The 12,325-nt window shown below is 38.7% G+C and overlaps 1 protein-coding gene across 4 annotated transcripts in view; it reads right to left on the bottom strand.

Annotated features, from left to right (window-relative positions):
* LOC124712001 (guided entry of tail-anchored proteins factor 1-like) overlaps window positions 1-12,325 on the bottom strand; it is a 123,808-nt gene that overhangs the window by 19,128 nt on the left and 92,355 nt on the right. For 2 of the 4 annotated variants that reach the window (XM_047242287.1, XM_047242288.1), the window contains exons 3-4: window positions 1,503-1,570; window positions 115-415 (exon numbers count right to left, since the gene is read on the bottom strand). In XM_047242287.1, coding sequence (XP_047098243.1) covers window positions 224-415; window positions 1,503-1,570 — 260 coding nt within the window. In that variant the 3' untranslated portion in view covers window positions 115-223. Of the gene's footprint in view, window positions 1-114; window positions 416-1,502; window positions 1,571-12,325 lie in introns of those variants that run through there. The other 2 variants (XR_007005556.1, XM_047242289.1) reach the window with 1 other exon arrangement.

Raw genomic sequence — 12,325 nt, 5'->3', positions numbered from 1 at the left:
TTATCAGACATCCTAGACTGCACTGTATAAATTAAAACAAATGACATACGTTTACATTTTCTGCTCCAGTGGCTTCACAGATATCAAATGAAGAAGGGCACAAAACAGGAAGAATTTCTCAGCAACAAAACTTTTATTTTTAAAATATTTCTTTGGGATGGAAATACAAGTACTGTTCTCGTAACAAAATTAGGCATCTTGACATACACAATATTTAGCACACTCAAATACAAAACTGCTTAGCTGCTTTTCTTGCAACGTGTCCAACACAAAACAACCAAATAACAATACTTATACCACCGTCAATGCCAGATGGCCATGAGAGAAATGCACCGAAAGGTTTCATCCAATTTGGTGGAAAAGTTGCAACAGGTACATGCTTATACATCCAGACAAAGCAGCAGGTAATGATGCCCTGTAAGTTAACAAGGCATTACTAACAGAGACATATGGATAAATAAGTGGGAATATATGACAAAGATCTTGTTTCATTGAAAACTGCTGAATTACGAGACAGAATTGCTCGCCAGCACGTACTTTTAGGAGACGGAATACTGCCTATCCAGCACGTGTAAAAGTGATACACTACCTATCTGTAGAACTAATAGTTCCTTCCTCAGGGAGGAGAGTGGGATAGGTTGGAGAAGATTACAAGGTATGGGCAGGTGACTCAGACTATAGGATGAGAGGAACCCACCTACGTTGAGGACGCGGGTACTGGAAGTGATCAGTTCACAAATACACAATGTACTTTCGTTACAAATTCCTAGATTACACATTATTGTCAAATATTTAAGTAGTCTAAATTTCTAGAACATATTGTCATGCCTGCTAAGGGGTACATCATTATGAGAAGTGTTCTTCATACCTAGATTTATAAGTGATAGCAATAGAAACTCAAAATATGAGATACACAGTCAGAACTAAAGTTTCTGTAACTTTCACACAGTGTTGGGAATATGTATGTAAGAAATGAGTATGTGATATTATTAACATTTCAAGTCAATTACTACACTACACTCAAACATCTAGATAAATTTATAGCTGTTGTAAAACTTCCTTACAGGTTAAAACTGTGCTCTGGACCAAGACTCAAACATGAACATTTGCCTTTCATAGCAAGAGTTCTTGTCAATTTAGCTACCCAGGAACACCTCCTGGCTTGTACCATCTGAATTTATTCGCTGTATAACTAACACTCCTTTTTCCGAAAGACATTTGCCTACCTACCTCCCTCCCTCCCTTTGTCTCGTTGTCTCTGTCTCTGTCTCTCTCTGTTGCCCTGTCTACAGGAGCATTACCACGCTGACACAAAAAAGCGCAATCCCAAAGTGAACTATAGTGAAACTCCTGGTTGGTTTCAAAATGCATGTTGGCTATCTCTGAAACCTGGACCCTTGCCTTTCACAGCCAATTTTCTTACTGACTGAATACCAATACACAAATTACATACATAATTATTCCATATGTTTTATGTTTCAAAGTTTCTTATTCAAACTCACCAACACAAATTGTGCAGCATATAAAACAGCAATTTTGGTTTTTGCTTGTGATTCCAGTCGTGAAGCAGCTGTAACAGGGGAAAAATCGTAAGAATTATAGTGCACACACACACAGTGCTCACTGCTACCAGGGCTATAGTTCATAGTATTAGGTTTTTACACACATACACACACACACACACACACACACACACACACACACACACACACACACGCACACACACACACACACACACTTTTAGCAGAAATATCCAACCAAACATGAAAATGAGAATCATGTAATCATATTTAAATGTTCATATGCAGTCACAAACATTTGTTGTTGCTATTATTATTATTATTATTACTACTACTACTACTACTACTACTACTACTACCACCACCATTACTACTATTACTATAATTGTATAATGCCAGAAAATCCTGGATGGACACAAATGTTGCAACTTATGGAATTTTATTGTTATTCAGAGCACACAGATTTGTCAGCTATATTTTCCACAGGGCCAATACACTATATGGAGATGGTGTAACTGCTATTATGTCAAAGACTGTTTATGTGCCTATCCAACATGATGAAGGAACATTTATGATAGACGTGCTTTTAACAGTTCCCATTAATCTACTCTAAGAGATATACCGTAATCTCAGGTTACTTTGGCCCTTTGCGGGTAACTTTCGTTCCCTGGTCAGAAAAAGTTTTATTTTTTCCCCTGCTAAAATTATGCCCTTAGCGTGGAGTAAACAAGGTAGTATGCATTTACAGTGTATGAAGAAAGATCTACAACAGTTGCAGTCAATCTGGACTTCATCGCCCACTACTGTGCAATTTAGTTTTCGCTGTCAGCAGTAGGTAGTTGAAAGTTAAAGATATATTCTTTGCAACAATATTATGAAAAGGAAGGTTGCTATTCACAATAAAGTGGGGATTCTGAGTTGCAGATAGGCACAACAAAAAGACAGTCATAAATAAAGCTTTCAGCCAGTGAGGCCTTCGTAAAAATTAGACACCACCACACACACACACACACACACACACACACACACACACACACACACACACACGACAGCACTCTCAGGCAACTGAAGCCTCACTGCGAGCAGCAGCACAAGTGCATGATGGGAGTGGTGACTGGGTTGGGTAAGGAGGAGGATGGGGTGGGAAGATGGGGGGATAGTAGGGTAGGGGTAACGGACAGTGAAGTTCTGGAGGTTAGACGGAGGGCAGGCAAGAGGAGGGGGGGGGGGGGGGGGGAGGTAGAGGAAAAGGAGAGAAGTAAAAAGACTAACTGGGATGTTGGAATGAGGGTACTGTAGTGCCGGAATGGGAACAGGGAAGGGGCTGGATAGGTGAGGACCATGACTAACGAAGGTTGAGGCCAGAAGGGTTGCAGTCATCCAAACGGAGGATGTCATGTTTTGCAGTGTGTTCAGTAACAGGGTGGTCGACTTGTTTCTTGGTCTCAGTTTGACCATGGCCATTCATGCAGACACACAGCTAGTTGGTTGGCATGCCCACATAGAATGCAGCACAGTGGTTGCAGCTTAGTTTATAGATTACATTACTTGTTTGACAGGTAGCCCTGCCTTTGATGGGATAAGTGATGTTTGTGACAGGACTGGCGTAGGAGGTGGTGGTGGTGGTGGTGGTGGTGGTGGTGGTGGTGGTGGAGGAGGAGGATGTATAGGACAAGTCTTGCATCTAGGTCTATTACAGGGTTATGACCCCTGAGGTAAGGGAGTGGGAGCAGGGGTTGTGTAGGGATGAACGAATATATTGTGAAGTTTCGGTGGTGGACAGAATGCCACTGTGGTAGGGGTGGGAAGGATAGTGGGCAGGACATTTCTCATTTCAAGGCACAACAAGAGCTAGTCAAAACCCTGGTGGAGAATGTAATTCAGTTGCTCCAGTCCTGGGTGGTAGTGAGACGCGAAGGGAATGTTCTTCTCTGGTGGGATGGTGGGACTTTGGGAGGTGGTGGGAGACTGGGAAGATAAGGCAAGGGAGATATGTTTTTGTACAAGGTTGGGAGGATAATTACAGTCTGCGAAGGCTTCAGTGAGATCCTCAGTACGTTTTGAGAGGAATCGCTCGTTACTGCAGATGTGGGCTTGGTTGATATGGTTTTACAGGACTGTGTGTGTGTGTGTGTGTGTGTGTGTGTGTGTGTGTGTGTGTGTGTGTGTTTCGAAATAGGCCTGAAGCTTGTGTGTTCAGTAGTCCTTTTGTTGTGCCTCTCTGCAACTCAACAATTCCGCTACATGGTGAGTAGCAATCTTTTCTTTTCATAATTAGGTTTATGTTACGTTGCTGACAGGTCACTGCATTCAGTCACGTTGTTTTAAGCAGTTCCCAGTTTCCTGCTAGTATTTCTTTGGCATGAATGACCCAGTAGTGCTAAGAACAGGTGGATGGGACATGAGGGGGAATATATCTACAATTTTAATAAAATAGCATCAGTGCTGAGGAAAATAGATTTACAGTGACAAAAAAATTAAATGCCATCAACTATTCAAGCATTAAGCTGATCCTGTCTTGTCCTAAAACTTAATAGCAACACATTAAACAGAAATATAAAACATTGGCATTAAGTGGAAAGCAGGCATAATGCACAGAACACTACCAAGAAACTGAAAGATCAACTGGTATATCTGCAAATGTGTTATGCTTTTCAGAATATTACAAAGACTAAGCAGATAGACCATGATGGTTGCAAATTATGAACATACTGCTTGAGAATGAGCAAAAGGAAAGTGGAGTTAGCAACAAGCACAAAACCAGAATTTCTTATCTTCATGAGTGGTGTGTTCAAAAGCTCTTTGCATCCTGTGACACATCACAGTATTTTGAACACAAAAGGTAGTTGTTGGCAGACTGAAAAGTGAAACCAAACCTTCTGATTTGCACATTCATGCACTGCCAGCAACAGGCAAGGTTTGGTTCCAAACATTGGTACGATTTTTTGAATGGTTTTAAGTGCATCCCAAGACTGGAGAGAGCATTAATATCTAGTATGAATAATTGGAAATATTTGTGAATGTCATATCACTGAAAGCCTCTGGACTTTTGCCATTGTTAACTCCAAATAAACTATTCATGTAACTGATGTTATGTAGAACCTCATTTTACTATTACATCTTCAGGAAATTCTCTGTAGCTGGCTCTAGTACATTTAATGAAGAATTAATGTTCAGCAAACTCATCTAAATTTCTTCAAATTATGATATTATAATTCAGGCTCTGAAGTGAAACATCATCACGGTGGTAGAGAAGACTTGTTGCCTCAGAAATAAAAAAAAGTTATCATCTAAATTTTTTTGCAGACAACTGGATGTTTTGAATATTGATCAGAATTAATTAACAGAGCCTAACAAGGGAAAACAGTCCCAGATTTGCATACCATCATCCTACAATTTCAATGTGGTCAGTAAATGACAGAAATCATTACACAAGTCAGCCACTATTCGCACTGTTGATTGTAATTTTCCATCTTGATCATGTTTTAATGTTGTTTAAACTATAAGCATTTATGAGTGTTAGATATTCAAAAAAGTTGTAAAGGCAGCAAAACAAATGGCAAACAATAAGTTTATTTTACAACATAACAGTAAGACAAAGGCAGTGTGGTCTGTTGTCAAATCTGAGTTCGGTGTTAAAGTCAGTAGTAATGAAATAACTAAGATTAAAGTAGATGATAATGTTGTTGTAAACCCAGCTCAAATATCAGAGTGTTTAAATGAATTCTTCATAAATTTAGCAAAGTCAGAAGTTAATGTAGCAGGATATCAGAGTAAAGTAAATGCCTTTGGACTTGACCAAGAAGCTGAGTATCTCACAGATTTAAAAAAAAGTCACAATAAAGGATGTTAAAAATGTTATATTGTCATTAAAAAATAAAAATTCTGCTGGGTGGGATGGGACACCAAGTAAAGTGATTAAAGCAGTATATGCCATAACAGCACCCCCGCTAGCTAAAATAATCAACCAATCTTTTGAACAGGGGTGCTTTCCTGATGTGTTAAAATATGCCAAAGTGAGACTTCTGTTCAAGAAAGGGTCGAGGGAAGACATGGGAAACTATCGCCCTATTTCTATTCTCCCAATCCTGTCAAAAGTGTTAGCAAAAGTAGCTGCAAATCAGATCAAAAATTTTATCATAAAAAATGATATTATTGTCAGTAACCAATTTGGATTCCAACAAAGAAAAAACACACTGGATGCAGTAAATAACTTTATTGAGAAGATATGCAAATCATTGGATCAGAGGAGTAAAGTCGCAGGTATCTTCTGCGATCTTTCAAAAGCATTTGACTTGGTGAACCATGACTTGCTTATCTACAAATTAAACAAATATGGGATTAAGGACATACCTCTGAAATGGCTCACATCATACTTGCACAACAGAAAGCAAAGGGTAAGTGTCACATCAAATGCAGTGAATTATTATTCTAAATGGAGTACAGTATCACAAGGTGTGCCTCAAGGCTCCATTTTGGGGCCAATCCTGTTCCTATTCTATGTAAATGACTTGCCCATAAATATAAATTCCCCGTCTGTTCTGTTTGCGGATGACACTTCTGTTGTAATTGAAGATTATGCATAAAAAATTCAGAGCTCCATTGTGAGCACAATGGGTACTCTAGAAAACTGGTTCCAGTTAAATGGCTTGAAGCTGAATATTGCAAAAACCAATATAGTACATTTCAAAACCAAACATTTGAAATGTGTGGATCTTAAAATACATCATCACAATCATCCTATGGAAGAAGTTAACACAGTCAAATTCCTAGGACTAAATGTGGACAACAACTTAAACTGGAGTACACATATTGAGTTCCTATCAAATAAACTAAGCAGCTTTGCATTTGCAATGCAAATACTAGCAAACTCTACTGACATGAGTATTTGAAAAATAGCGTATCATAGTTATTTTGAGTCTGTCATTAGGTATGGTATCATTTTCTGGGGAAATTCAAGTAGTTATCTCGAATACTGAAACTGCAAAAGAAAATAATAAGATACATGTGTAATGTACAACAAACAGAATCTTGTCACCAATTATTTCGGAACCTGCAAATCCTAACAGTTCCCTCCATATACATTTATGAAATTATAATCTTTGTACACAGCAGACAAAAGTTATTTGAGGAAAATCATTTTAACCACACATACAACACAAGAAATAAAAATAATTTTATGTTACCCACACACCATTTGAAATTATATGCACGAACTCCACAGTATATGGGGATGACAATATATAACAAGCTAATGGGCAAAAATATATGTAATATGAAGCCAGAGAGTCTAAAAATAAGGCTACAGCAGGTTCTGTGGGAGAAATGCTACTATTCAGTAGAAGAATTCATACAAGATGACATGATAATTTGAGCAAGGGGTAATTAATTGTTAGTCTTTTGTTGTATGTGTAACAAAATGGTATTATTATTATTATGATACCATTTGTTAAAATCAGCTGTTGGAATTAATTGTTAGTTTTTTATTGTACATGTATTTTTATATTGTATTATTGTTATGATACCATTTGTTAAAATCAGCTGTTGTAATTAATTGTTAGTTTTTTATTGTACATGTATTTTTATATTGTATTATTGTTATGGTACCATTTGTTAAAATTAGGTGTTGTATGTATATGGTAAAACTTTACCAAAATTTTGACATGTCTCCTGTACCTGAATCAAATGATTTAGATTATGTACGTTATGAGACTAATAAACCACAATTCACAATGTCAATCTTCATCAGAAACACATGAGAAGAATATTGATACAATTTCCATTTATAACCATATCATGGAATAGAATATAATGCAACTATCACTGGAAATATGTTTATACATCTATCTATTTTTCATGAATTACATTTATGCCAATAATAAATGGCTCTTTACATCACAACTGTGAAACAATAGCAGAAAACTGCCCTGCTCAATTTGGTAGAAATGCCAAGAATTTTCTGTCATTACCATATATAATTACGTCGACTGTGTAGATAAGAATTACAGGATACACTGTACGAATGGTGTACAACCCAGCATTATAGGCAATAAATTTAATACTTTGTTTTGCATATTATGCCACCATTTTTAATTTACTTTTCCAATAAGGCCTCGTCACCACCACCATTACCGCCAGTTGTCATGCTCATTGCTGTGCACACTGACCCCATAAACCAAGTGACTCAATCCCAGATGTTTACCATCTTCTCTCAAAGCCTGCTGAAGATTTAGACTGGAGATGATCTTGATTTGATCTGTCTATCTGCTTTGTGCTCTTCCCCTTAGTCTCTTGCCCTCAATCTTTCCTTCCATGACTATTTTCTCTAGATTTTCTCCATGTCTTCTCACACTATAGCCAAAGAACTGGAGAATTTTTGGTTGACATGAGAATACCTATCTACCTATATCATTCTCTGCAAGCAACCTAATAGTGTGAGGCAGAAGGTACTTTTTGTACCACCTCCAACCTCTTTCCACTCGCAAATAGTGCATGGAAGGAATGATTATTGGTACACCTCTGTATTGGTCCCAATTTCTCAAATTTTCTCCTTGTCATCACTACACAAGATGTATGTGTGGGGAAGTAATATATTGTCCGACTCTTCCAAGAAAGTGTTCTCTGGACATTTCAATAGTAAATCTCTCCATGATGCACAACGTCTCTTTGTAACATCTGCCAATGGAGTTTGCTGAGCATCTCTGTAACACTCTCACACTGGCTACACAATCCCTTGATGAAATTGGACCTTCTCTATCTCTTCTATCACACCTATCTGGTAGGGATCCCAGATAGATAAACAACACTCAAGAATCAGTTGAACAAGTGCCTTATAAGCCACTTCCTTCATGGATGGGTTACATTTCCTTAACATTCTTGCTATGAATCTGAGTTTGGCATCTACTATTTCCACTATTTGTTCTATTCCACTTAAGGTCACTCTGGACAGTTACTAATAGATATTTTATGGTAGATACTGTTTCCAGCAGTCTGTCATCAATAGTGTAGCTGTGCAGTAGTGGACCTCTTTTCCTATGTATATGTTAAATTTATTTATGTTCAGTATCAACTACCAGAGCCTGTGCCATTCATCAATTCTCTGTAGATCATTCTGCAAATCATTACTATCTTCTGGCGTTGCTATTTTGTTACAGACAATAGCATCATCTGCAAAAGTCTTAAAGAGCATCCAACACTTTCTACTAGATCATTTATATATATATTGTAAACAGTAACAGTCCTGTCACACTTCCTTGAGGTACTCCGGAAATTACCTTTACACCTGTCCATTTTGTTCCATTAAGACTGATGTATTGACTGCTAACAGCAAGGAAGTCTTGAAACCAGCCGTAAATTTGGATAGATGAAAGAATGCGCGACTTTCAGTTCTTTTAATTGACTTGCAAGTTGAACCTGTGCTCTTCAATCAGTTAGCACAAGTTTTGACTCACTGAGGTTGGTGTCTAATTCATATGGTAAACTAATGTACTTTATTTTTCTTAGTTTCTCAGAAAGTTAATCATCACTGCTGACTAAAGCACAGTGTCATCACCAAGTCAGAGATTGTTAATAGTTCTACCACCAACTGATATGCCTTTAGTCCAACCATTGTGGACATTCCTAGTGACATAGGTTCTGCACTGATGTCATACAGTTGGAGGAATAGAACACAACCCTGTTTGACAACTTTTGCTTCCCTGAAGAAATCAGACATGCCAGAACTTGTCTGTGTTTTCCTAGAAAACACAGTCAAAAGTTTCTCCTTTTCCTTCATTGAAATGTGTGGATATGTGAGGCTGAATATACGGCTTGAAATGCTGGTTCAAGATGTAGAGCAAAATGTTGTTTGCATGGGATATGAGAGCAATAGTTCATTTGTTGGAGCAGTTCCTGATTGACACTTTCTTGTATACGGGGGTGGAAGAGAGAGTGCGGCCAGTCTTCTGGCCACTCCACAGCTTCCCATAATCTTGTACACAATGAATGCAGCATATTAATCCCTTCTTGCCCCATTTGTTTACTCATCTCCCCAGATACAATTTCCAGACCAGGGGATCTATAGTTATTCAAATGTTGAATTGCATTCTCTATTTTTCTGTGTAAGATTGTAGGTTCCAATGTAAGTTGCTCAACTGCTTGACCAACCACACTGTTTTTAATTCCAGAATACAATTTTTCACAGTACTTCTTCCACCTCAAAACAGCAATGTCCTTGTCTCTGATAGGGTAGGCATTCTCATCGGCTGCCTCCCACATACAAAAATTAAATTCACTGGCTGTGACGCTATTAAGTTTTTTGAAGAGATCACATACTTGATTTGTTTGCGATGTTATTCTAGTTCATCACAGATACTGCTACTGAAGTGGATCCGTTTTTTCTACAATTCCATTGTATTTCTCAGCACAGGTTCTTATACCTGCCTTGATCCTGGGTATTGTGGATACCAGTTTTCTTCAGACTGCTTCTCTCCTCAGTTGCCTATAGTGAAAACATTGATATCCCAAGAATGTTTTGCACTTTGTGGTCATTATGATGTCGGAAGTGACAAGGAAACAAACTTCTCCATTTAGTTCCATATTTTTAATACTGGTGCTTCCTTATCAAGACTGATCTTTCGGAGTTTGGTCTTACAAGCTCACCAAATTCCCGAAGTGCTTCCTTATCCACTCTTCTTGTGAATTCGAGGTTAATCCCCATTTTCATGGACAGCAAATTGTGATCATTTCCACAGTCTTGACTTAAGCGCGTATGACCCCAGTTCCACCCCCCCCCCCCCCAAAGCAAAACAAAACCAAAATTTCCAATTTCTACAGTCAGCCCCATGAAATGTCTTACAGTTCAAGACCAAGTCTTCCAACTTCCTCACCCTCAGATGAAGTCAATCTGGTTTCTAAACCTACCACTAGGTGATATCCAAATGTACAATTGTCTTCCATGATGTTGGAGCATAGTATTACAGACAGTAATTTCATTGCTCACACTGAAATCTAGTAAGTACCTGTCTCGAATAAGGAAGGTACGGTAAATTCAGACAAGGCAGGAAAGTGTATTTAACATATAGCATACAAATACTGTGTGTCAGGAAGCAAGAACTTCACATTTAATTCCAAAGACTAGCAGCAATCAGTAAATGAGTGCATACTGTTAAGACCTTCATTATGATGCACACAAAAAATAAAAACAAATCAAAAGATAAACTGAAACTGAACTGTAACATTATTAAACGGAAAATAAAGAAACACTACAACAAAACTGAGATTCTGTGCCTCAAGTTTGGTTGTCTGATCAACAACATGATGATGACACCAACAGATAAGTGCGTAAGGCTTATACATCATTTAAAATAATGTATATGGCAATAAAATGTATGAGTTACTTTCTATTTTTAATTACACAAACACACATTTCCAAATAACAAAGGATAACTTGACACAAAGTAACTTCAGAGATGAACTTTATATCAGTGGTAACAAACACTACAGTCCATTCTGTATTGATTAGACACACACAGCCTTCTCCTCCCCAACCCCATTCCTCTCCTCCCCCCCCCCCCCCCCAAATAATGTGAGTCACCTGAAATGTAAGGAAATTTGAACTTTATTTGCCAGATGGGTTTTGTCTGGACTGTTGACACAACAATGGTGCAGCTGCTGGATGGTGGAAGGGGCTGATTACAACCGGTGATGTCTGCATGGGTGTCTCCAGTGTGGTGAGACTAACGACGTCAACATGGTAAGGACATAGGTAGGACTTATGCTGGCTTGACTCATTAGACCTTTGTGATTTTGACATTTTAAAGATCTCCATGGTATTGGAATCCTTGTCACATCAGAAAGTGATCAGTCTGTATAGTAGGAGCAGCAATCTGTTAGATCTGTGTTGAGTGGAATATGAGTACAGTAATCCAAAGCTTTGTGGATGAAAATGTTGTGTCTAGACAAGACAGCCTAGACACAATGAGAGGAAGCCGAAAGGCACGCGCTCAAACTCACGCAGGCTGGCGTGAGGTCTGAAACAGGATACGTAATGAATGCTATAAAGAAAAGTACGTAGCTTCTGGAATACTTAACTTTAATCCACATTTGTAGAACATCACTCTTGATGATACATTAATAGAATCTCAATATCAATTGAATACGGAGCCTTGCTAGGTCGTAGCAAATGTAGCTGAAGGCTATGCTAACTATCGTCTCGGCAAATGAGAGCGTATTTGTCAGTGAACCGTTCCTTGCAAAGTCGGCTGTACAACTGGGGCGAGTGCTAGTAAGTCTCTCTATACCTGCCGTGTGGTGGCGCTTGGTCTGCTATCAGTGACAGTGGCGACACGCGGGTCCGCCATATACTAACGGACCGCGGCCGATTTAAAGGCTACCACCTAGCAAGTGTGGTGTCTGGCGGTGACACCACAGAAAATAGGAGTTTGGCATGGCGTGAAGCAGGTAGGTGTTGGATCTTAGCTTTGTGGTCTCGGCTATACTGCACCAGATGTGGTAGTTCTGCTGTGGATGGCAGCAGTGCACATGTCAGATCATCTTCCAGAATGCATAACAGCTCCCCGTACACTATTTCTGCTAGTGATGCCTCCATCTCCAGCTTTTACACTGTGCGAAGGCCTAAAAGGACCAATGAAAGGGGGTTTTCCATTTCTCAAGGTAGCACACGATGGCTGTGTCTGATGCCACTTTTCTACCATCCTACTGATGGCAGGATGGTAGTTTGTCATACGATGATGTTGGGAGCCACACAACTTTGACAATTATTAGAACAAAACAGTTTGGAATTCCCAACTCTATTAGGTAGATAT

This window comes from Schistocerca piceifrons, chromosome 8 (genome assembly GCF_021461385.2).
Source record: "Schistocerca piceifrons isolate TAMUIC-IGC-003096 chromosome 8, iqSchPice1.1, whole genome shotgun sequence".
Classification (NCBI taxonomy): domain Eukaryota; kingdom Metazoa; phylum Arthropoda; class Insecta; order Orthoptera; family Acrididae; genus Schistocerca; species Schistocerca piceifrons.
Note: the sequence above shows the minus strand (reverse complement) of the source record. Positions and strands in the feature narration are given on the sequence as shown.